The 27234-nt window shown below is 39.2% G+C and overlaps 2 protein-coding genes across 3 annotated transcripts in view; one reads left to right on the forward strand and one right to left on the reverse strand.

The window, feature by feature from the left end:
• The window catches only part of MANSC4 (MANSC domain containing 4), a 17596-nt gene extending 7583 nt beyond the window's left edge, over positions 1–10013 (forward strand). Inside the window, exons 2-5 of one of the 2 annotated variants that reach the window (XM_081082692.1) lie at positions 507–1055; positions 4928–5062; positions 8402–8609; positions 8759–10013. In XM_081082692.1, the coding sequence (XP_080938818.1) occupies positions 827–1055; positions 4928–5062; positions 8402–8609; positions 8759–8858 (672 nt within the window). In that variant the 5' untranslated portion in view covers positions 507–826 and the 3' untranslated portion in view covers positions 8859–10013. Of the gene's footprint in view, positions 1–506; positions 1056–4927; positions 5063–8401 lie in introns of both variants that reach the window. The other variant, XM_081082691.1, reaches the window with a different exon arrangement.
• Positions 10014–14635: 4622 nt separating this feature from the next.
• MRPS35 (mitochondrial ribosomal protein S35) overlaps positions 14636–27234 on the reverse strand; it is a 34777-nt gene continuing 22178 nt past the window's right edge. Inside the window, exons 6-8 of the mRNA XM_081082693.1 lie at positions 25601–25710; positions 24601–24670; positions 14636–16461 (exon numbers count right to left, since the gene is read on the reverse strand). Coding sequence (XP_080938819.1) covers positions 16192–16461; positions 24601–24670; positions 25601–25710 — 450 coding nt within the window. The 3' untranslated portion in view covers positions 14636–16191. The remainder of the gene's footprint in view (positions 16462–24600; positions 24671–25600; positions 25711–27234) is intronic.

The raw sequence follows: 27234 nt of genomic DNA on the forward strand, positions 1-27234 counted from the left end.
CCTTTTATTTTTGATTGGACAATATACACCTTAATGGGTGCTTATTCCATCTACATTATGAGGCTGTTCTTTTTGCAAAATCTTTGTAGTCTTCTTTTAAGAAAGCTTTTGTCTGGCTTTGGCAAAAAAAATGCCTCACCCTGAGAAGTGACCAGGATCCATATTCAATGTTTTCAAAATCACAGCAAAATTAAAAACTTTAATTTTATTTTCTGTTTTCATTTACTTTCAAGGTTTCTTTCTTTTTCTTTTTCTTTTTTTTTTTTTTAAAGTGAAAACAAAAATTTTATACCAGGGGAGAAAGAGATTGGGGGGGGTGGGGTGGGGGAGTCTATAGTCACACAAGTTCCTTACAAAATGATGTCTTGTTTCTGGTGAAATGGATCCCTCCTTTATCTGACGTCAAATGACTAAACTATTGTTGTCCTCAGAAAGACACTTGGCTAGGATTTCCACTTGCCTTTATATTTACTTAGTAAAAGGTGTTTGTGGTGATTCACTTTCAGAGAAAGAAGAAAGGAGAGGAGAGAACCCACATCTTTAAGAGGCTAAAGGACAAAGTATTGAAATGGCCTGAAAAGTGTTCAGAATTTAACACCAGCAAATCAAATGTTCACCTGGGATTCAACCGGGAAGAAACGAAAGAAAAATCAATATGCAGTCAAAGAACAGCCTCGTTTTTCTAGAACATGACCCTCCAGGAGAGTTCCAAGGAAGCTGTTCCTTAGCAACAGCCCTGAAGCCCAGAAACTGCCCTAAACCCTGATGGTCAGCTCCAGCTTCTGCCTGGACGTCAGACTTCTTGCCGAATCTCCTTACCAGGGAAATGCATGTGGCAGTGGTGGCAGCATACGTGATCTTGCTCCTAAGCATGGGGTGGACTTCAGACGCCCTCTGCTCACCCACCGTTTTTTACAGGGACTGCTGGATCCGTCGCTTCCCGGGTCTTCTGGTCAACCTGGAGGAGTCTCAGAAGATGGGAGCTCAGTTCTTGAGGTATTATTCTGAAAGCACTGGCCAGAAATGCAGTAGGAGCTGCTGTCTGAGGAAGGATGGTAAGTGTCAATGATATGCCTGAGCAAAACTAAGAGGAAACTTCCAAAATGAAGACCTAAGTAAGGAGTCCTGGGCAGAGGGTCCAGTGAACAGTTGAAAACAACTAGGAAAGATGCCCTGAGATGAGGGAGAGGAGTGGGGATGGAGAGACATTGAGACTGACTTTGCCGTTTGGGACAGTGTAGGCTTGATCTACAAACCTAGCCATGACCCCAAATGCTATGGAATCTACAGGAAACAGAGAATCCTCTTTCCTTCACTAAAGTGCGAAATGAAAATATTTCCCCAAGTGTCAACTAACAACATTCCTATAGCCCAAAACAGCATATTTAATTTTACAAATAATTTCCTTTTCAAAGTTCTTTTGGTGACATTGATATCAGTTCAAAATTTTTAAATGTGTTTGCTTGTGTTGACCAAATGTGAGATGTATTAAACAGGAATTTAGGTTGGGTTCACATTTTGAAACAAATAGGGAGATATATGTCAAATAGAAAAACAAAAAGATAAGGAAGAAAGGAGAGATTAATTTTCAAAATATCCTAACAGATATGTTTAGTCTGCAATCCAGAATCAGGATTTAATGTCATCCATAGAACATCCACAAAAGCCTGTACTTCGGAAAATATTTCATTGTTACAGAATTTTAACTTGCAATTGTCTAAAGACTTCTTTCATTTATTTTTCATTCTTCCAAGATGTTAAAGCTACTTAAAAAGAAGCAACAAAGCTACACACCACTTTAAATTATTTCTCTTGGTTGTTCCACACTTTCTTTCCGTGGTTGGATTCTGACTTGTTAATTGCCGATGCCTCCTATCCAATATGCATGTAAGATTTTTGGAATGCAAATTAGAGTTACTTGGAGAATCTAAACTAACTGTCAAAAAAATTGAAAAAAAAACTGTCAAAAGACCACAGTGTGCGATGCTGTCACAGGCTAAGTCCTCAGAAGTTAATCAGGCACAGAGGAGAGCAATTACTTTATTAAAGGGAAATCTTTTGAAAAGGTAGCCAATCCAGTTTTTCAAAAAAAATACAGGTATCCCCTCATATGCCACTTGGCTATTTTTTTTTTATATATATTTTTACTTATTTCAGAGAGGAAGGGAGAGAAAGAAACATCAATGATGAGAGAGAAGAACTGATTGGCTGCTTCCTGCCTCCTGCACACCCCTATTGGGGATCAAGCCCACAACCCAGGCATGTGCCCTTGACCAGAATCAAACCCGGGGCCCTTCAATCTGCAGGCCGATGCTCTGTCCACTGAACCAAATTTGCCAGGGCCCAGATTTTCACCTTAGAGATTCTTCTCATTCCCAACACCTTCACTGACAGGCTGTGGGGGAGGGTATACCTTCTCTGCATTTTCTCCTGGCATCAATTTACCTCTGAACACGAGGGAAGCCGTGGCCTCTGGACCTTCAGGACAGTACAAGCATCCAGTTGAGTTCCAGGAAGCATCCTGTGGCTTCCAAGTTGTGACTGTCTTTCTCCAGAAGAAAGGGCACAAACACACCTCTCAGTTTCCAGCTCGAAGCCAGATCTTAAAAGTGCCACAATCCTGCAATAGCGAACCTGCTCAGAGGGGACCCCAAATGTACACGGAGATGTAAAACTGTTCCCTACAGCACCAACTTTCTTATCAGAAATTGAATGTCGAAAATTGAATAATTTTTATTCCTTTCCTTTAGGCCAGTGGTTCTCAACCTTCCTAATGCCGCGACCCTTTAACACAGTTCCTCATGTTGTGGTGACCCCCAACCATAAAATTATTTTCATTGCTACTTCATAACTGTAATTTTGCTACTGTTATGAATCGTAACGTAAATATCTGATATGCAGGATGTATTTTCATTGTTACAAATTGAACATAATTAAAGCATAGTGATTAGTCAGAAAAACAATATGTAATTATATATGTGTTTTCCGATGGTCTTAGGCGACCCCTGTGAAAGGGTCATTCGACCCCCAAAGGGGTCACGACCCACAGGTTGAGAACCGCTGCTTTAGACTTTACAGCATAGCCTCAGGGAATGTGTTTGTAATCCGTAATGTATTAGCAATGTATTAATGACATTTTAAAAATACATTTTTACTGACTTCAGAGAGGAAGAGAGAGGTAGAGATACAAACATCAATGATGAGAGAGAATCATTGATCGGCTGCCTCCTGCATTTTCCCTACTGGGGATCAAGCCCACAACCCCGGGAATGTGCCCTTGACTGGAATTGAACCCGGGATCCTTCAGTCCACAGGTTGACGCTCTATCCATAGAGCCAATCCAGCTAGGGCTGTATTACTGACTTTTGTCCCATTCTTTCTCCTACTGGGAAAGTACACAGTGTAGAAACATGGGTGTCCCAGAAGTAATGGGGGACAGGCACTTCCCACAGATCACCTTACACAGGAGTACAGGTTCAGCAACAGCAATTCCACAGCAGCTTTCAGCATCGCTGAGGTCTGGTAATCGTACACCATGGCTCTGTAATCTTATTTTATTAGAGGAGTTGATACCTTTTGGCCAATGGATATTCCCCATCAAGTGGTTCCCACTCCAGGGCAGCAGGGAAATATATGTTGCACGTTAGGGAGGACAGACTGAAGATCTGCATTCAACAAATATGACTTTAGCCTTAACCAGTTTGGCTCAGTGGATAGAGCGTCAGCCTGTGGACTCAAGGGTCCCAGGTTCGATTCCGGTCAAGGACATGTACCTTGGTTGCGGGCACATCCCCAGGAGAGGGTGTGCAGGAGGCAGCTGATCGATGTTTCTCTCTCATCAATGTTTCTAACTCTCTATCCCTCTCCCTTCCTCTCTGTAAAAAATCAATAAAATATATTAAAAAACAAAACAAAAAACAAATATGACTTTAGGTTTTCCAGCAATAACACCATATATTTTAAGGAGTAATTTTACTTAGAAAAAGGAAGATGAGCAAATAATGTACTTCTAAGAGATGCTTCTAATTCCAGACACTTTCACTGAGGGGGGGTGGGGGGGAGTGGGCAGGGAGAGGCAGTACCTTCTCAGCATTTTCTCATGGCATCAATTTACTTCTGAACATGAGGGAAATTGCTAAAATCCAAATGCTGACATTCTTCTCTCTCTACTCCCGAAGGACACTGATTGTGCTGTTCATTGGATGTGCTTTTGCACCATAGGGCCAGAGCACACCTGCAGTCAGGGTCAAGGCCAGCTGCCTTTCCACCATCTGGCCCCACCCTGTAATGTAGTCTTTGCTATTTTTGCCCTTCCTGTTATTCCCTCTTCTGATTCAGTAGTTGTCACTGCATTTTCCCACTTCTTTCTCTGGTGAACTCCAGTACTTTAGCATTCCGAGAGGGCTACTGCGCCTAGAAATCTGAATATATATCCATATCCTCAGAAGTTTTTGTAGCCAATTGAATTTTTCATGGGATTGGGAAATGATTCTAGGTCAGTAATGGCGAACCTATGACACACGTGTCAGAGGTAACACGCGAACTCATTTTTTTTGGTTGATTTTTCTTTGTTAAATGGCATTTAAATATATAAAATAAATATCAAAAATACAAGTCTTTGTTTTACTATGGTTGCCAATATCAAAAAATTTCTATATGTGACACAGCACCAGAGTTAAGTTAGGGTTTTTCAAAATGCTGACACACCGAGCTCAAAAGGTTCGCCATCACTGTTGTAGGTGATCCCATGTGAGAGGGAATATATGAAAGATGACTTAGAAGAAATCAGTAGGTGTTTTCTTTTAAGAGGACACTTATTATAGTTCACATGTGAATCCGATGTTCTTGAAAGAAATATGTTCTCAGAGCTCATCAAAGGGGCACAAGTCAGGACCACTGCAGAGGTACTTTGCCTGTTCCCTTCCAGTTGCCTGTAACTTGGCTGTCTTCTACCACGATCCCATGCACGACAATGTCAACTGCCTCCATATCCACTGCCCGACGCTGGAAAGCTGCATATTGGAGCCTGGAACCAGTGCCATTTTATATAACGTAACGGACGGTAATGGTCTCTATTCTGTTTGTATTTTGAAGAATGTTGGCAATATCCTAGTAGAGGCACGTGACCTAGAAACTAGCTGGCAATAGCCACGAAGGAATCCCTAAATCATTATTTTTCAGTGAACTCTGGGCACTCAGGCAGACAGGTTTTTAGCATCCTGGATAGAAAACTAAAAGGAAATTCCCTTTAGTTTGACATGTTCAGCAATGACAAATTCAGCAATGATGAGTTTATCCCAGGTGATAACAAATCAAGTGATTGAACAAGAGGTTAAGCATCATGTTTCATTGATAACATGAGCCCTCATCAGGAGCCAAAGTAGATAGGCATTTCTACTGCTGTGGCTGAGGACACCACTAAGAAATAAAAGAAAGCGAAACGGTAGTTCTGGGGCCTGTAGACACTGCATACACAGACTCTACCAAGGTGGATGTCAGGGGCAACGACTGCACCAAGGCTTACATATCCTATATAATAAAAAGGTAATAATGCAAATTGACCGTCACACCCTCACACAAGATGGCCAGCAGGGGAGGGCAGTTGGGGGGGGGGGGGCACCAGGCTGGCAGGGGAGGGGCATTTAGGGGCAACCAGACCCACAGGGGAGGGCAGTTGGGGGAAACCAAGCCGGCAGGGAAGCCGTTAGGCGTCGATCAGGCTGGCAAAGGAGTGGTTAGGGGGTGATCAGGCTGGCAGGCAAAAACGGTTAGGGGCAATCAGGCAGGCAGGCATGTGAGCGGTTGGGAGCCAGCAGTCCTGGATTGTTAGTGTCCAAGGGGTGCCAGATTGGAGAGGGTGCAGGCTGGGCTGAGGGACAGCCCCCTTGCCCTGTGCACGAATTTCATGCACTGGACCTCTAGTATTAACATATCATTGGTCCTAAGACAACCATTATATTTTATTTTAGAAAAAAAATTTTAAGTGTCCTTTTCCCATGTGTATAATCATCTCAGGTGCAAATTAATAAACATAAAAAATAATAGGTTTTTATCATCAAAATACAAAGGAGGTAATTTATCAATGTGCAGGCTGTGCTCAACATTGCAGAAGACTGCAGCATGTATCTGCCTTCAATCTCCTTAAAAATCTAGTTGTATATGATCAGGTTGACAAATGTCACCCCATTAAATTTAATTTTTAAAAATCTAGTTGATGTGACAAGTCTTACAAGTACAAAGGTTCAAAAGAAGGGGAGAGTAAAGCAAGCTAGATAATTCAGAGGCTTCAAGGAAGAGCCAGGACAAGGAGTTCTGTGTCGCACCACGGGAAAGTAAGAACACTGGTGGGGCTACAACAGGGCACGTTTGGGGCTGCACTGACAATATGGGGGAGGTAGGGTAGGCCAGGTACCAGAAGGGCTGTGGTCAGAGTAGAGTAAAAGGTACCTAATGATAAAATGCCATCGTTCAAGGTGTGTCTGGTGCTCTGAGCCTAGGAAAACTCTATGCAGGATGCAGGTTAGACAACCCAGTCAGGAAGGCAGTGGATCCAGACAAGGTCATGGGAGGTGTAAGGATGAGCAGGGATGGCGACCAGCGAATTGGGAAGGAATTGGATGACATTACTTTTTCGATATAGGAAGAGAGGAATCAAAATCACTTGGCTGGCAGATTCCACCATGAGTGATGATAGAATGGCAATGCTACTGTGTCAGACAGAGGCAGACAAGATGATGCCGGCTTTGGGGACGTGCAGTGATGACAGGACATGTCTGCCTCCAGTAGAACACAGGAGAAATGAGATCAGAGGTCAGGAGAGAGGAAGAAACTGGCATGTGGTTTCCAGTGCTAGCATTGTAGTCGTGACAGTTGATGAGAATACTCTCTTTGGAGTGGGTATGAGATGAAGAGAAAATACAGTGGAAGACCAAGAACTAAAGGTTGTGAAAATTGCACAACCAGTTGGGACCAAGAAAAGAACCAGCAAAAGGAAGCGGGGGAGGGGGGCGGGAATGAGAGGCAGGCACTCTACTGAGAGTCATGGAAGAAGTTTTTTAAAAGGGTGGCCAGCAATATCAAGGACAGGAGGGAAGCCACGAGAAACTACAGTGGGGCCTTGACTTACCAGTTTAATTCTTTCCGAGACTGAGCTCGTTAAGGAGCTCGTTAACTCAAATTACTCTGTCAACTCAATGCAAAAAATCCCTGGAGAGACAGCTGGTATCTCAAAAAATTCCTTAGTCGGGACACTCGCAAGTCAAGGCCCCACTGTACTGATAACCTCAGAAGCATAATTTTGCCAGAATAGTTAAGGTGGCAAAAACTAAAGTCAGAAATGAAGGAAATGGATGTAGGAATGTTTGGGGAAGGGAAGGGACAGGGAGGAAGAGAGAGAGAAGAGGGGCACAGGGAGGGAGATTGCTATCAGGGACTATTGGAAAGCTACTCAGTTTTTTCTTCCAATTTAAAGTCAAAGCAATATTTACACTGGTCTGAAGTCAGAAGAAAAGGAGTTAGTTTACAAGATAAGAGAAAATAGTGAAGACAAAATCAGGACCCTCAGGCACTGGAAAGGGATGAAATTTAGGGTTTTGCTCATGATTTGAATACAGTTACACTGCTCAGGGCCTAGTTTTTTAAAATATGTTTTTATTGATTTCAGAGAGAGGGAGAGTTAGAAACATTAATGATAAGAGAGAATCATTGATGGGCTGCCTCCTGCACGCCCCCTATTGGGGATCGAGCTCCCAAATGGGCATGTGCCCTGAAAGGGAATTGAACCGTGACCTCCTGGTTCATGGATCGATACTCAACCACTGAGCCATGCTGGCCAGGCTCAGGACCTACTTTGTTTATTTAAAAGTGCTATATCTCTCAAATGGTTACTGTTTTTGTAGCTCTTGCACTACCACTCACTATTGTTGCCCCAAAGCACTGGCAGACAGGAAGTACTCTCCATGATATAGCTAAATCTGTTCATAAAAGGAAATGTCCTGGAAAGCTTAGATAAATAAAATATGGCCAGTATGTTTCTAAGCCATTCAGAAGTAAGCAGTTATCTTAGTTCAATAACTCATACCAGCAAAACCTGAGACTTCTCCAAACTATATTTTATGGTCCTTTCTTTTAAAAAAAAAAAGTTTTTATTGATTTTTAGAGAGAGAGGAGGGAGAGGGATAAATAGAAACATAGATGCGAGAGGAACATCATTGATCAGCTGCCTCTTGTACACACCCCTGCTGTGATTGAGCCAGCAACCAGGCATGTGCCCTCACAGGGAATCAAACTGGTCACCTCTTGCTTCCTGGTTGAAGCTCAACCACTGAGTCACACCAGCCAGGAATATGGTCCTTTCTTTTAAAATAGAAATAACATGAATGATGCCTTATTTATCTTTCAGGTATAGACCCAGATTTGCTGGTTTTTGGACAATCACCTCCCACATATCTAAATACCCGTTCTTCATCTGATAGATGGGACAGACTAAGAAATCTAAAAACTATGAATTTAGATAAACAACAAACCACCATGATAAACCAAATGCTAACATCAATAGAGGCTCCATCATCAACCACACATCAAGAGTTGGTTAACGCAACCCATACCAGGTATTCCGAGGAATTAACCACAGATTCTTGGGCAAGATTAATTTCCCTGAATGGTTCCATTGCCACAAAAAAAAATAAGGTGTCACCCAGTGCTGATTTCATCAACAATCCAGATAACAAGACTATTTCTCCTTTCTTTGTGCCCATAGACACAAAACTTTCTCATATGCCCATTCCATCCCGACTCAACAGCAGCAAGCAGTTACTGAACAAAACCAAAGGGTACAACAGCAGAAACCACACATCTGAGAACGAAGACAAAACACCAGATGGGACATCTGTGACTTCAAAGACGTGGTTGATTCCTGTGGCCCTTTGTACCTCTGTCCTCTTTCTTTGCTGCTGTATAGTCATCCTGGCATCTGGATGCTGTCAAAAGAAGCAGGGCCAGTATAAACCAGGACAGAGAAAGTCAGGATCCAGGCAAAGGAAAAAAATGTAACATTCTGAAGGAGAACTCTTAATAGTAAAAGTTGTAAGAGATTGTAAGATTTCAAGAGTATCATTTTTAGTTTTGTGTACGACAAGGGCAGTTTGTTTCAAAAATAATTGCATGGGATGCCCACTACCACCAATGTCTAAAAAAACACACTAATGCTTGATAAACAGAACTTTTTTTATTATTTACTTTTTTTTGAATAGTGTATTCTTTGTCAATTTTCTAAAATTCTGACTTCTGCAGTTATTTAGCATCATGTGAGAGATATGGTTCTAAATGCTATACATTTATTAACTCCCTGAATCCTAATAATTCTGAGTCAGATAAACTAATATTAACCATTATACTTCTACTAGAGGCCCTGTGCACAAAAATCGTGCACTTGGGGGGGTGTCCCTCAGCCTGGCCTGCACCCTCTCACACAGGGAGCTCTTGGGGGATGTCCTATCGATGGCTTAGGCCTGCTCTCTGCTGGCAGTCGGACATCCTTAGTGCTGCCACGGAGGCATGAGAGGCTCCTGCCACCACCGCTGTGCCATGAGCCCAGCTTCTGGCTGAGTGGCGCTCCTCCTGTGGGAGTGCACTGACCACTGGGCGTAGCGCCTGCATTGAGCATCTTCCCTGTGGTTGTCAGTGCGCGTCATAGCGACCAGTCATTCTGCCGTTCGGTCAATTTGCATACTAGCCTTTTATTATGTAGGATTATCCCATTACACAGATGAGGAAACTGAGGAGAAAAGAGACTAAGTATCTTGCCTAAAGTCACACACCTAGTAAATAGTGAAGCCGGGACTTAACAGAAAATCTGTTTCCAAAAAAGTTCATGCTTGAAATCACTGTTAGACTAAAAGCCTCCATTTTCCTAATAAGCATGGGATACAAGGAGAAAAAATACTGTAATATCTTATTTGTCTATCATCAAGGTCAAATTATTGTTACAGGTTAATAAAATCTTACAGTGGCTTAAGCAAATGCTTCCTGATTTTTATATAGTTTTCTATGTTCCATGCTTCTCAATCCTAATCCATCTTCATTTTCTAAAGATAACATGCCTTTCAATACTTATGGCATGGAGATCTTTTGAGTTTTATGTTAACTTCTGTTGAATAAAGCTTGGGAATTCTAGTTTACATCCCTTACTTGTATAGTTTACTCATATGTAAAGCTTAGCACTAGGTATTTCAGCTCTGTCCACTTCTTACACCAGATTTATCCTTTAACTCTTAATAAATGTAGATAGAAAGTTGTAATTCAAGTCTCTAACGATCTGAAACTACAGGTCCTTAATCTCATCCCTGAAACTGTTTTTAACGTGAGAATAGATATTGACAGCCATAACCACAAAGAATATAGAAGAGAAAAATCTTATAAGATTAATAAAATAGTACTATTCCCTCATATTAATCATAAATAAGTCTGAATTAAAAAATTTAATCAGTTTGCCTTAACTCGCTATTTATAATACTAGAGGCCCAATGCATGAAAGTTGTGTAGGGGCTCGGTCCTTGAAGTCCTGGCCAGCCCTCGCAGCCCTGCACAGTCTCAGCCGGCCCTCGCAGCCCTGGCTTAGTCTGGAAGGTCATCTGGACAGTCGTTCTGCTATTTGGACTAATTAGAATATTAGCTCTTTATTATATAGGACCATAAATTTGTTCAATTTCCTTCTTAATACATTAGGGGGGGAAAGGCCTTGCTATTTAGGGGATTATCGAGATTTAAATTATCCTAAATTTATATTTAAATAAGTAATTCAGGAAGCTGTCTTTCAAAATTATTTCTATATACATTTTTTGAAGATTGCTTTCCTTTCAAATGTGTACAAATTATTTAAGCTTCCCCACAAAGTAGGGCTGCTAGAAAATAAGGTTTTTTTCTTCCTTGGGGTTTCTAAGAATTTTACTCATTCCTTAAAAATTGATAGTTTTAGAGAAATAACCACAACTTGGGGAAAATATATTTTACCTTTGTAAGAAAACAAACTCACACTCCTCTTCTTCAGCCCCTAACTTTGACCATCAGATAGACGGAGTAAACTTAGACTGGAGAAGCAACCAGGCCAGAGGCAGCCAAGAAGCATCAAACACAGCCAGGCCTGGAAGCCACGTCCTAATGAAAGTCAAAGGGACCAAAGAGCGCTCCTGAATAGAACTTAAACCATTAAGAAACAAAGATGTCAGGGCCCTGTCAACAACTACTGTGAAGGTTGTTACACCCATCAGGGATATAACCACAATACTGAAATCTCTCCAACATTGTAGGTAGTCAGTTTTGGTATGGGTTTAAGTCTGTAATTGTCCATTATTATGAAATACTGACCAATATTGGAAAGAATATACGCCAAGAAAGAAATAAAGTACCCTATCATTAAGAAGACAAGTTTTATTTTTTTGCCTACATGTTTAAGCAACTTCTTAAGAGTTTGAACTCAGAAATGATTGCAGATCAACACCAGCAGCATCCCCTAGAATCCTTCCTCATTATAAGGATGAATACGGTAATGTTCACTGTATATATTGGGCCACTTAATAGTTTAAAGGACAAGGATCTTATTGACAAACAGTGCTGTTTAATTATGGCTAAAATTACAATGATGGCAGCTGTTATCTTTGGAGGCGGTTTTGTATTAATCTTACAGTTCTAAGAGTTTGCGATCCTAGGGTCAAGCCTCAGTCCGAGAGCCTTCAGGTCAGTTAGCTAAACTGCAAAGGTTAAAGGTCACAGTCCTGTACAAGACCATCCTCACTTCTGACACCAACTCTAAATTCCGGGTAGGGCAGGGGTTCCCAAACCATCCTCAGGTTCAATAACTTACTAGAATTCACAGAACTCAATGAGAGCTGTCATACTCACAGTTGTGGTTTACTATAGGGAAAGTATACAGATTAAAATCAGCCAAGGGAGAAGCTCATAGGATGAAGTCCAGAAATATTCAAAACTCACAGCTTCCCCAGAGATCAACCAAAGCCATTATGCTCAATTAATATTTGACAAAAAAGGCAAAAGCATACAATGGAGTCAAGGACAGTCTCTTCAATAAATGGTGCTGGGAAAATTGGACAGATACATGCAAAAAAATGAAACTAGAACACCAACTTACACCATACACAAAAATAAATTCAAAATGGATAAAGAACTTAAAGACGGGAAATCATAAAAATCTTAGAAGACTCCATAGGCAGCAAAATAGCAGACATATGTCATAGCAATATCTTCACTGATACAGCTCCTAGGGCAATGGAAACTAAGGAGAAAATAAACAAATGGGGCTACATCAAAATAAAAAGCTTCTGCACAGCAAAAGAAACCATCAACAAAACAACAAGAAAGCCCACTGCATGGGAGAACATATTTTCCAATGTTATCTCCAATAAGGGTTTAATCTCCAAAATTTACAGGGAACTCATACAACAAAAGGAAGATAAACAATCCAATCAAAAAATGGGCAAAGGACCTAAGTAGACACTTCTTGAAAGAGGACATACAGAAGGCCAAGAGACATATGAAGACATGATCAAAGTCACTAATCATCCGAGAGATGCAAATCAAAACGAGGTACCATCTCACACCTGTCAGGATGGCTATCATCAACAAATCAACAAACTTGACAATTGCTGGCGAGGATGCAGAGAAAACGGAACCCTCTTGCACTGCTGGTGGGAATGCAGACTGGTGTAGCCATTGTGGAGAACAGCATGGTATTTCCTCAAAAAATTAAAAATGGAACTTATATTTGACCCAGTAATCCCACTTCTAGGAATGTATCCCAAGAAAACAGAAACACCAATCAGAAAGGATATATGCACCCCTATGTTCATAGCAGCACAATTTACCATAGCTAAGATCTGGAAACAGCCTAAGTGCCCATCAGCAGATGAGTGGATTAGAAAACTGTGGTACAGCTACACAATGGAATACTACACTGCTGTAAAAAAGAAGGAGTTCTTAACATTTGCAACAGCATGGATGGAACTAGAGCATGGGTGGGCAACCCCTGGCACGCGTGCCAAACATGGCACTCCAGTAACTTTTGCTGGCACGCGAAACCCTCTCTTATAATCTTCCATTTACAATTTTTTCTTAATATCAACTTTTTTATTTTTCAGATAAATTCAGTGTAGGTGCATCTTAGATAAATAATTTTACATAACAAGTTATCTTAAAGACCATAGACATGGATTGACGAGAGAGGGGAAGAGCAATTTCTATGCCTCTGCCTTAACTCTCCCTGCCTTCCTAGATCCGACCAGTGTTTTGGTTTCATCCACATACGCTTGTGAATCTTTGTTCTCAGTGATGAATTTTGTTAAGTCTCTTCATAGGAGTAGCCTGACGGATGAAAGCAGTAGCTCGTGCATATCTCTGAAGGTCATGAAATATAAACCTGATGTAAAATCTCTGTCATCAGTGATGCAGCATCAAAAGTCCCACTGATAATATCAAACGGAGTCATAAAGTTTTCTGACTATCACAAGTAGGCGTAACATGTCCTCAAAAAATTAGGGTTGGCACGCAGAAGAATTTTGAGCCAGAGATTTTGCTGGTTTTGGCACACAGTCACAAAAAGGTTGCCCACCCCTGAACTAGAGAGTATTATGCTAAGTGAAATAAGCTAGTCAGAGAAAGGTAACTATCACATGATTTCACTCATTTGTGGGATATAGTGAATAACATAAACTGATGAACAAAAATAGAACCAGAGACATAGAAGCATCCAACAGTCTGTCCAACCTATGAGGGAAAGTGGGGGGTGAGGGGGTAAGAGATCAACCAAAGGACTTGTATGCATGCATATAAGCAAAACCAATGGACACAGATGGGGGCGGGGGGGGGAGGGATCTTGTGTTTGGGGGAGGAGGTGGCAGGGGAGAGGTCAATGGGGGAAGAAAAAGGAGACTCATGTCATACTTTAAACAATAAAGAATTTAAAAACAAAAAACAAAAAAAACTCACAGCTTCTGGTGTCCTCTACCCCTGGAGGCAGGATGGATTCCTCACCGTTCCAGGGTCTGACATGCCCAGAGTATTGCCAAGCAGGAAAGCTTGCCTGAGCCTCATGTTTAAAGTTTTTACTGAGGCTCCATTACATAGGTATGATTGACTGATTACCTGTGGTTGATCTCAGTTGCCAGGTGCACTGATTTACCAGATGACTCAAAGCCCCCACCCAAAATAACATGGTTGGTTTTTCTGACATGCCTAAGACTATCAGGTGTGGCCAGCCCCACCCTAAAAATCATTGTGAGCAGCTCAGCGTTAAACAAAGACACTTCTATGAGGTATGGCATAGATTACCTCCCAGAAGCTACAGGGAGAAGCCAGACCTTTGGGAAAGGTCAAACTCTTTATTACACACTAGAGGCCCAATGCATGAAATTTGTGCAAGAGCAGGCCTTCCTTCCCCTGGCTGCCAGCACCGGCTTCCCTCTAGCACGCAGGACCTAGGCTTGCTTCCCTCTGGCCGCGAGCAGGCACCTGGGCTTCCCTCGCAGCCCCGGCTTCATCTGGAACAGCTGTGGGCAAACTACGGCCCGCGGGCCGGATCCGGCCCGTTTGAAATGAATAAAATTAAAACAAAAAAAAGACCGTACCCTTTTATGTAATGATGTTTACTTTGAATTTATATTAGTTCACACAAACACTCCATCCATGCTTTTGTTCTGGCCCTCCGGTCCAGTTTAAGAACCCATTGTGGCCCTTGTGTCAAAAAGTTTGCCCACCCCTGATCTGGAATGATGTCTGTTCTAATTTGCATATTACGCTTTTATTATTATAGATCATTTCTGCCCCTGCTGACACCTGCACTGTACTATTACTATAGGACTGATGATCCTAATCCACCACCTCTTCACATGTTCCTTCCAAATGTTTCCTTCTTCAGTCCTGTTTCTTTCTGCAGCTGAGTTTTCCTAACTGAGTCTCTAAAAATGTAACATTTCAATGCACTCATGTATGCTTGAAACCTGATCTAAAAATTCAGTTTTATCTACTTTGCTTTTCATTCAGTATTTTCATCCAATGAAATACAACATACCTCTCTCCTTTTTGCACTCAAAGCCATATTGTTGTCCTTTCTAACCTACCAACTCTTGGGCTTGCTAATACCAAATCATACCTTCATTTTATATACATCTTTTGGGCAACTGTTTTGAAATTCCTTTTGGCTTTCATTTATGTCCTCTAATTCTGTCCTCTAAAACAAGTCTTAGGTAAAGAAACTCAATAATGCCTTTATTTTTATTTTAAGTTAATCACTTGTGGACAACTTTGGAAGTGTTAAGAAATGACCTCCAGATATACTTAAAAATCCTGAGTTGACAGCTAAATGGAATGGAATGCTTCTTAGGGCATTGCTCAAGTGAGCAAGGCTCTGCAGGAAGGCCCAGACCCTCCCTGTGTGGTGAGCATTGCTTGGTCCTGGCTTCCTGGGGGAAGGAGAGTGGGGGGAGATGGGTGATCTGTCATTTATTCCACTTACACTCCTTATGCCTCATCTCTTTCCTGAGCTGTGGAAGCTCTCCCTGGGGAATCAAGCAATGAATACCAGTTAATCTCCATTTTCAGGTTGAGTTTGGAGAAATGAGGCCCAGGAAATAGAAAGTAAGATACTAAACAGAAATGAATCAATATAAAGTGACCCCAAAATAGAGGGATGGAACCAATTTTTTAGGTTAGAAAATACTCCCAAAGACCTGATTCTAATCAGAACTGACATCTGCAAAAATGCATTGGGTGGACAGCAGTTATGTAAACAAAACACTGACTGCATGGGGCCCGGTTCTAGACCTCACTTCTGAAATAATCACAATTACAATTCAGAAGCATCCAATAAGTGCTACTGTGTAGGGAAACAATGTAGCAGGTGACAAAATAAATATATTATCTGCATTTAAATTCTAAAGTTGTTATAATAGAAGTAAAATCAAAACATGTTAGAACCAGAAGAAATCAGAGATCTAATGAGTCTAATTGCCCCAGAGTATAGTAAGAAAATTTGTGAATATTCATTGTCTTTTGTGCATTAGTATGAAAGGAATAATTTTAACTCGAAAGTAAAACAATATTTTTTAACATTTTCAACTTTATATCAAATTAGATAATTACATATAGGTCATAAAATAAACCAAGCATATTTTTCTACATAATTCATGTCAAATTTAATAGTCTCTTCACTGAGTCTTTGTACTGAGAAAGAGTACTTTCACTGTCCCCTTCGTTCTTAAGACTAACAACGCACTTTTTGTACTCTTCAATCTCTTTAGTGCCAAGGAGCTCTTCTTTAGTTACTTCCAGGTTTTTCTCTGCGGCTTTAATTTGGAGAAGTGTTTCCAGGATATTTTTTTCTGAGGAGCTATTTGTCCATATATACTCTTCCATGTCTGCTTCAGTCTTATTTTTCTCCCAGTCCTCAGTTTTCTGAAAGGAAAGAATGAGTTCTGAATTCTGAGAAATATTATCCAAAGAAAAGACTAGGGTTTTTAGGGGAATAGAAGTTGGCAAAATGTGAATACTCTGTATGTACACTTTGATTTCCCCCTTTATCCAGCACCGCTCTCCACCTGCACCAACAGCTTCAGGGCGGCACACGGCTATGTGAACACTCCGTTTCCACTCACTAGTTCTAATTCCACTTATAACGCAATACTGTTTTCCAAAAGATACAGAAAAACTCCTTTTTTGCAGCTTTCTAGTCCCTAAATGCTAACACATCAACAGTTTACATTTCTGTGGTTAAAAATAATGAGAGTGGAGACTGTACTTATCTTTGTAACATGCCTGTGGGGATGACAGGAAAGACCAATTATTATAATAAAATTAAAAATATGAAGTATGTGTGTAATACACGATTTTCAGTCATAATGACTTCATATATTCTGGAATTTTGTTTTGGTATTATCTTCCTTTTCTGTTCCTACAATGGAAATAATTTTTGTTACCACTTGTTTTTTTTTCTTACAAAAATTGTTACCACGCTATTGAGGGAACACTGGTAGGTTTCATGGTCATACAATTCAGCTTATGACTTAAATGAAGATGTAACATTCTGTGAAAAAGCAAGCAATGCAGCTAGTAAGTAATAGGCTCTGCTTCAAAGAAGTGCTGAATACCAACCTCATTCTTTCCAAATTAACAGGGTAAGATTCTGAGTGATAGGCCATTATAAAATCATCTACTATTCTTACAACTTTAAGAAGTTATAACATTTTGAAGTATTAGAAGAGAGGTAGATTTATTTATGAAAACTCCTCTTAAAAGAGACCCCCGCCTGAGCAGACAGATCTCCAAGGCTCCTCAGAGCTACATGAGCAGCAAGATGAGGTAAACAGTTCCACCATGCCTTCCGCCCATCCCCACCCCCACAGAAAGAGAAATGCACTGGAGATCTGTCCTTCAGAGGGTAAGAGAGAAGCCCCACCAAATGCAAACAGGCCACTGGGGATGTCAATGATCCAGCAAACCCCACTGAAAGCTAGGAGAGTGGCTCCCAACCACAGAAACCCCCCAAAAGAAATCCTCCATTTATACTTCAAACTGAGTACCCACTTTCCTCCAAGGGAAACTAATAGGATGGAGAATGTCTCCTCTGATCAACAAATTCCTTAGCCAATACAGGGTATCTGTACTCACAGCTCCCTATACTGTCTGCCCACCTCTCTGCACGGAATCTATGGCTGAAGATGATGCCTCAACTTATGTTCTAGAAATATCTGGTTGAGAATCAACTCTATGCTGCCTTCTTATCTGGTAATGAGCTTTAGGCTTGCCTGAGGGGAACGGAAATAATGTAAAATTTTTCTTAGTGTGCCCTGCCCACACAACACTGTGGCAAATAATTTCTAATAGCAAATTTTGATTTTGTGCATTAAAAAAAAAAACAAAAAAAAACCCTGAAAAAATTATCCTACCCACCTAAATTTAACTGTAATATTTAAGGAAGAAATAAATGTCAGCCACTTTTAAAAATGCTCTAGATGGTTTTATCTACCCTTAGAAATACTTTAAATGTCTCAAGACAATGTCATGGTTTCTTCATAATTGTAATTTACAAGTGAAGCATATTTCATTTAAGAAGTCAACAAATACATTTTATAAAGCATTAAGTAAAATAGTTACTCTATCTCATTCTTGACTGCTAGAGGATAAGTCGTTCAGAGACTTTTATTTCTAATCAAGTAATTAATAAGTTGGCATTAATAGATTACTAGATTAATAAGTTAAAAAAGACTACTTAATGGTTTAAAAAATGTTTCACCTAGATTTATCAAGACTTTCTTAACTGCTTTGAAACAGATGCTTAAACAGGAAGTAACCAAAGTAATAATAATTTCCAACATTTATCTTCTCCTGACATTTGGTATATACAATTCTATACTGGTTTGCCAAGGTGTGTTAGAGATGTGATGTGCCATAATATTGATTCCCTTAGACCTCAGGTGGCTATGTGAGCCTGGAGCAGTCTTCATTTATCTCAAAAATTATACTACGGTGATAATCAGCAAAATTCAAATGATGGAAAATGTACAGCAAAAAACAAACAAACAAGATTTCTTAAACAAATTTTAAGAAAACAGCTCAACAGACAAGACTCCCTTTTGGTTTGTGACTGCTAAGGGACACCTGTTCAAAAAAACATTTACTGAGAACCTACTATATGCTGGGCAGAGCTAGGAGAAGCTCGATGTCTCTAGGCACCCTAGATAAAAACTAATTCATACCCATACATTTTATGTAAAAGGTACATTTATGTGCTTGTTCATACTGGGCATCTGCTGAAATTACCCTTCAGATGAAATTAAGAACAGAGCTGGCTAAAGCAAAAACCTCATTATTCAAATGTGATAATGCTGAGACTGGTACAAAATTAATTTAATTTATAAGCTAATAATTTATGAGGCTCTTTAACTCTACTAAATACAATTTTGTTTTTGATATTAAAAACTCTATTCTAGGAAATTTCAAACAAATACAAAAGTAAAGGCAGCAGACTGTGAACCTCATGCACCTATCATCCAGTTTCAAAAATCAACTCATAGCCAATCTTGTTTTAGATCAGTGGTTCTCAACCTGTGGGTCACGACCCCTTTGGGGGTCGAACGACTCTGTCGCAGGGGTTGCCTAAGACCACTGGAAAACACATATATAATTACATAATATTGTTTTTGTGATTAATCACTATGCTTTAATTATGTTCAATTTGTAACAATGAAATTGGGGGGCACCACAACATGAGGAACTGTATTAAAGGGTCGCGGCATTAGGAAGGTTGAGAACCACTCTTTTAGATGCTTCTCTCTATAAAAGCATATAGAAAAGCACTGTTCCCTTATCATGCTTTCACTAAATTATTTTGAAGGAAGTCTCAGACTCTATCATTTTATCCATAATATAGTAGTATTTTTCTTTAAAAAAAGGACTATTTAACTTGCCCATCTGGCCACAGTTCTGGACAATGCCTGACTGAAGCAGAGCCCCCCGCTTGGAGTTTGAATCCAAAGAGAGAATTAAATTTAGCTTAGTTTTGTTTTTAGTTTTGTTCCTTTGCTCCCTTTTTCCTCACCTCAGCCATCCCCCTTCCCGGGATGACTAGTCCTATAAGATTCTGAAATAGTGAAGGTCACTCTTTCTGACATATAGACTGGAGGAGGAGAGGAAATCAGTCTTCAGACAAAAAAAAAAAAAAAAAAAAAAAAAAGGCAGCTGCCTGTAGAGCAAGAGCCCACAGAATAAAAACAGCCCTCGCATAGTCTCCTTTCTGTTCATGCCCATTCCTGAGATTTTGTGGGATCCTTGCAATTGTATCTTTTCTGCTTAAGCCAGCTTGAGTGAGTTTCCATGGCTCTCAACAGGGGGTCTCAACTAACACGGTGCTCAGGAGAGAGGTCTGACAATAAGAGTTTGGACTTGGCAGTGTATGTATACAAGATAGAGTGCATCACCTGGGAGAGGTAGAGACTGGGAAAAGGAGGAAAAGGACAAAACCTGGGAAACAATGAGATGTAACTGATTTAGACTAAAACATAGCAGACAGCTCCAACATGGCTCAATGGTTAGAGCATCGGCTTCCACATGGAAAGGTCTCGGATTTGATTCCTGGTCAAGCGCACGTACCTTGGTTGCAGGTTTGATTCCTGATCCCGGTTAGGGTGAGTGTGGGAGGCAACCAATCGATGTGTCTCCCTCACATCGATGTTTCTTTCTCTCTACCCCCCACTATCCACTTCTATCCACTCAATGGACAATCCAAGAGAGAAACAGAGATGTAAGAGAGACACATTGCGCAGGGGTTGGGCCTGCAACTGAGGTTTGTACCCTTGACCAGAATCCAACCCGGGACCCTTTGGTTAGAGGGCTGACACTCTATCCACTGAGACAAACTGGCTAGGGCTCTCCTTTTACTTTTAAAGGATAATTTCACTGGATATTGCTAAAATACAAAATTCAACCAAGTAAAAAATAAATAAAATCAATGGGAAAAAATATCCTAGGGTGAGGATTAACAAAAAAAAAAAGAAAGAAGAAACATAGCAGACATTTCTAGAAACATGACACATTCAGTTAAAAATATTAAAGTTAAAACGGCTCAGTTTTAGTTCTAAATAAGCGGTATCTCCAGAATGTCATATTTAATAATAATTTTGAAATAAGATTTTTACATTTGTGACTTTAAATAGCCTTTCTGGAAGTTTCCTTTAAAAAAAACACACCAAAACACATTTTTCTTTAACTTCAATGTCTTTAAGCAAAAGTTCATTGTTATAGTAAGGGCCTCTAATAACAGGGGTTAATGCTAAAGGAATAATTATCCAGAACTGATTTCAGATATAGTATCAGCAGGCTGCAGTTCCATATACAGCTTCCACAGAAAAGATGAAAATTACTGAAAAGGAAAGAAATAACCTGTAATCCTACCACCTCAGGATAACCAATCAGTACTGGTGACACATCATGCATGTCCTAAATCCGTTTTAAAAACACTGCTATGATTAAACTTTATTTATGATGTATAACTTATAATTCAGTCAAAATTTTAGCTTCTAAAATAACACCCAAGATTCAAAGTGGGCAGTTGTTTAAGAGTTTCTTTTTTTTAAGTGTAGTTGGAATGTATTAATTTTAAAGTGTAAACAATAGCATAGTCAAATACTGGGGGACAATAAAAATACCATCGTAAGCTCTAGCTGATCACTTAGGCAAAGAATTTGATGCCTATTTTAATACTTCAATCACTGAATATAACTTCACCATTTAATTTATAAGGGTGGATATTATACACACACATGCATATACATATAGTGTATGGTCTCTCTTTTCTTCCCTCTACGGTGAGAGAACCTGCTCTGACTAGAGTCACCCTAGGAAGCACCTTGCATTCCACAGATCCTATTCTCTTTTCCACAGCCAGCTCGATTCTTACACTTTAATTCACTCGGTAAATATTGATTACACAACTACTGCGCCGGACACTGCGCTGGCCTGGAACTGCCAGTCTAGGAGGAGACTTGGTGTTGAGTAGAGGCCAGTTAGATAAAGATTGTGATCCCAGTGGAGGAAAAAGCCGATAAAGGCCTAGAGGACGGAAGAGCTCAGTACATTCAGGGGACTGAATTCAGGCCCGAAAAGGAAAGTGGCATGGGATGAATCTGAATAGCTATTAGAGTACTTGCTATTCTAAGCACCTTCCATATATTAACTCCTTGAACTTTCCCAGCAATCCTATGAGGTAATACTGTTATGCCATCTGTTTTACAGAGCAGGAAACTGAAGCCCAGGGCAACTAAACAATGTGCCCAAATCACATTGCTTGTTAGTGGCAGAACAACATGTTCCAGGGAACACAGAGACATGGTAAAAAGAATATAAAAAGAACAAAAGAATAATTTAATTTGAACCTATTTCTTTCTTCCCCTTGCAAGCATAAATTCAATACAAAGAACAACATATAATAATAGCTAATTCATGCCCTGGTCAGTGTATTCTAACAGAAAGCAAAGAAATATCTGTTCCACTAAAAACACACATTTGTCATCTTCTAACATCTTATTTACAATTCCTTTTGCCTAGGACATGAATCTCAGTAAAATTCCACTTCTCATGATTATAAGAAAGACATTGTGCTATATAAGGGAAAACTGTCTGACCATTAAAAATTCCCTAAGTTATTTGAAAATAATAAAAAAATAGATAAATATGCATAATGAATAAAAAGTTATTGCCAATTCTTTCAGTTACCACAGCTAAATTTTTATTTAATATGTCAAGAAGTTCAATTCAATCCAAATCACTTTTTTAAAATTTTACTGATTGTTGATATGCCGGACAGTACTAGATGCTAGAAATAGAAAGATGAATAAAATGTACAGTCCTTCATCTCACACCTGTCAGAATGGCTATCATCAACAAATCAACAAACGATAAGTACTGGAGAGGATGCGGAGAAAAGGGAACACTCATGCACTGCTGGTGGGAATGCAGACTGGTGCAGCCACTATGGAAGACAGTATGGAGTTTCCTCAAAAAGTTAAAAATGGAACTCCCATTTGACCCAGTGATCCCACTTCTAGGAATATATCCCAAGAAACCAGAAACACCAATCAGAAAGGATATATGCATCCATATGTTCATAGCAGCACAATTTACCATTGCGAAGATCTGGAAACAGCCTAAGTGCCCATCAGCAGATGAGTGGATTAGAAAACTATGGTACATCTATACAATGGAATACTATGCTGCTGTAAAAAAGAAGGAATTCTTACCATTTGCAACAACATGGATGGAACTGGAGAGCATTATGCTAAGTAAAATAAGCCAGTCAATGAAAGAAAAATACCACATGAACTCACCCATTTATGGATAATAAGGACCATTATAAACTGATGAGCAAAAATAGATACAGAGGCAGAGCAGCCTCGAACAGACTGTCAAACTACAGCCGGAAGGCTGGGGAGGGTTGGGGGGCGGGGTAAGAGATCAACCGAAGGACTTTTATGCATGCATATAAGCATAACCAATGGACATAAGACACTGGGGGGTAAGGGAGGCTGGGGGATTGTCAAGGTGGGGGGGGGGGGGGGGGGAAGGAGACATATGTAATACTCTTTGTAATACTTTAAGCAATAAAAAAAAAATGTACAGTCCTTGTCCTCAGTGATGTCGGAGTCTGATGGACTTAGGCAGCCATGCACACAGACAATTACCATAAAAGTAACTGAATGAGGAAGGAGTGGAAAAAGATGGACAGGAAACATATGAGAGGTAACATCTGAGATGTATTAAAGGATTCATATGAATTTGTAAGGCTGATATTTTGAAAAAAATAAAAGATTATAAGCAAAGAGAACAGCATATGCAATGTTATGAAAGAACACATTATGCTCGTTATGGCTGAGGTATAAGATATATAACCCACATTTCCTGAGTAGCTGATAATGAGGTAGCAATGACTGTGAACAGACAGACAAAGGAGTTTACATTTAGTCCTAGGTAAAGGGGAATCACTGAAGGACGTTATAAAGAAATATGACACAACAGACTTGTTTTTTGGAACAATTACTTTAACAGCAACATGGAAGATGGATAAGACAGGAAAATCAATAAGACTATTGCAGTTTTTGGGATAAAAGATGAAGACCTATACCTGGGTAGTAGCAGTAGAGATGAAGAGGAGAAAATAGTTTAACAGATATTTAAAGGCTAACACTGAGAAGACCTAGTGACTAGATATCAAGGGAGAAGGTAAGGGAAGAAAAGAGTATAATAATGCTCACATTCATGACTTCAGCCACGGGGTGGGAAAGAACACAAACTTTCCTAAAAGTCTTTAAGTACATGGTAGGCTCTTAAACATGAGAAGTAAAAGGAAATCTTGCCTGAAGGCAAAGAGACATGGGAAGCATCACCCTCACTGTATCATTTTCCCATTCAGGAATCTAGAACAGTTGCCATAGCCTACTACCACATCGAGTCAAAAATATATTTTCTGTCATATGTCTGTCTCCATTTTCTAGACCTCTCATTCATATTTCCATCTGCACCCTCAGCTCTAATACTAGATACATGTTTAAAAAAATTATCTTACAAGAGATATACCCACCTTCTAATCAGTTTCTTTATTAGCAACACTCAAAAGCTAGGGAACTTATTCAGTCAGAGCTCAGCATCAGAATCACCCGTGGAGTCTAAAATGAAACAAGCCTGAGCCTCCCTGCTAGAGATTTTGATTCTATAGGGGCTAAGCACCTGTAATTTTAAAAAGTTTCCTTCATGCCCGCAGACCTAAGACTAATTAGCCAATTTTGGTTCAATTCCAGTCAAGGGCACATGCCCAGGTTGCAGGCTCAATCTCCAGTAGGAGGCGTGCAGGAGGCAGCCAATCAATGATTTTCTCTCATCATTGCTGTTTCTATCTTCTCCGTCTTTCTTCCTCTCTGAACTCAATAAAAATATATATTTAAAAAAACCACACAACTGAGTACTTGCCACACAGACTGTTTTGAAAGGTCAGAACATCACCTAATTTACAGACAAAATGATTAAAACATTCACACAATCACTTACCCAAGACTCATGGTATAAAACTGTTAGCAGATACATTGCATAATCATAATTCTGTCTCTTTAAAGGACACCTTAAAAAGAGAGAGAGGGAGGAAGTAAAAATTCAATACACAGAATTATTTGCAAAATATATAAATACTAAATATACAAGAATAACTTGCATTCAGATATTCCTTATCTGCTTTATAAAAACTGTTCTTAGAATAAGAATAATCTGTGTAATTCACTACCTCCACCTCCATACTGCTGCTCTCTCATATGTGCGTCAGGCTACTTCCCACCACCAAGCAGGATATAAGACCTAAGTGGTAATGACACTTCCAAATGCTCTGAAACTGACAAGAAGGGGGAGAGGATAGCTGCCCAATTGCTTTCTCTAAAAGCATGACTTTTATATTTTGACATAATTTATAAATAACCAAAGTATAATTCTAGAAATAAAGTAGCCATTTAGTAAAACAATAATAATAATCTTTCTTTACCTCAAGTGACTTAATTTATACATTTATATAAATTTAATGCTACTTTTATGAATGCTATGCTAGTATTAAATTCTGCTAATTTACACAAGTACCTTGATAAATTAAATTTCTAGTTAATTTAATAATTTTAATTGTGAACTATGAGATTTTTATATACTTTGACTCTGTAAACACCTGTTTAAGCATTAATTGCTAGCAAATTATACTTGTTTTCTTCTAACCTCTTCTCTGAGTTTTATATACATGGATATATTAAAATCAAGGTTAAAAATCACAACAAGTAATTTACTCACCAGGCAAGCCTCTCCATGTATATAAAGATCCTACAGTAACAGTAGGCCAGTGTGAGGACATTAAAAATATAAACTAGACAACTTCTCTTGACCTAACAAAGCTAATATAAATTGATATAAAAGACTATCCTTATTTTCAATGTAATTTCTTTAAAAAGGACTGCTAGGGTATGGGAGGACAATAAAGCAACACATGGCCGATAGGCTGAACTTTTCTTTCTTTTACCTATCTGTTTTGATGGTAAGCACATCTGTGGTCTTGGAGTATCGTTCTCCTACAAGTTTAATAAGTTTCTTCTTTGCATGATCATCTAAATTCAAACTGGAAAGTTTAACCTTAAAAATACAAGACAAAATTTATTTGAAAAAGATTACTTCATATACTCTAATGAAAAAGCAGTATTAATATTAAATTAAAATTAAAATGAGCAAAAGGAATCCCTTTCAAACTCCTTTCTATACAGAGTTAGCAACAGCATGCATTATGAAGCCTGATCTTACTCATGGAAGAAAAGGGGGGAGCAAACTGTTTGGTGATCTTTGAAAGTGCTGGGCATTCATACCTTTCCTAAAAGAATCAATGGCATGTCTCTTAAATAAGTAAAATTAGGCTGCTTATGAGTAGCATTAACTAACAGAATTAAACTGAATTAGTAATAGTAAAGTTGGAATATAGGAATAAATTGATAAAACATAAGGAATTTCTATCATACAATTATGAGACCCCTATCATTCCAACTAGCTTAGGGGCATTTATTTTAAAAGCTACAGATCTCATGGAGGGAGCAAAGGATCAAAACATTTGAAATAACATAGCTCAATATTTCTCAAAATAACAAATCTAGCCCCACAGGCTCCTAAGAATTATTTCTTTAAAAAGACTATCTATTGAATGCATTCAGGAAATGCTGAGTTAAATTGGATTCCCTACAATAGGATTTCTTAGGAGGTAATATGCTAATAAACACTGTGAAATTTCAAGATGCAGGGTTGTTATGTAATGATTCCCACATTTATTTGACCTCAGATTCTACTTTTTAAGGGACAGCTCATGGAATTAGTCTTCCTTAAAACATATTTTGGGAAGTGATGGACTAAATGAAAACACTCGTTAATTTGCAGAGAATTATGGCATGGCTGAAGGTATTATCTAGAGATGAACAGGCTTGACATAGGAGAATAAGTTAGACACTAGAATACAGTTAACCCTTTGAGTGCCAACCAATATCCTAAGAACTATGCTAAAATTGCCAAGGCATTTTTGCTGATTTTACAGCAGTTTAGGAAAAAAATTATGAATCGCAAGCAAATGAAGTTACATATTCAAAAACTTAAGGAAACCTTTACTACACTGACATATTTAGCAATATCATCATCACTAATAAAAGCAGACTTAGAACTGGACGCCATTTCGAAGCTTTGATAGCGCTCCCAGCACTTTTGGCGAAAGACAGGAGGAGCGCAATCGCGCTCCCCAGCACTCTAGGGGTTAAATAGGGTAAACCACAGATTATTTTTCCATGGAGAACACTAAGAATAAGAAAGAGTCATAACTGTATGAAGAAAAAAGGCTAAATAATAAATAAAATTTTGAAATCCCATCTATTTCTTTTCTCTAACTTCTATAACGCTATACTTCCCTCAGGACACTATAACAGAAGAGCTTATTCATTTTTCCATTTTTCCCACTAGACTGCAAACTCTTCAGGGTAAGAATGATGTCTGTCTTGTTCTTGGCAACGGCTTACCACTTAAAAAAAGCATGCAACACATATCTGCTGAATGAATACATAAGTGAAAACAGGAGAGGTTATACTGTTTTTTTTTTTTAAAATATATTTTATTGATTTTTTACAGAGA

Source organism: Myotis nattereri, assembly GCF_964212035.1.
Source record: "Myotis nattereri genome assembly, chromosome: 2".
NCBI lineage: Eukaryota > Metazoa > Chordata > Mammalia > Chiroptera > Vespertilionidae > Myotis > Myotis nattereri.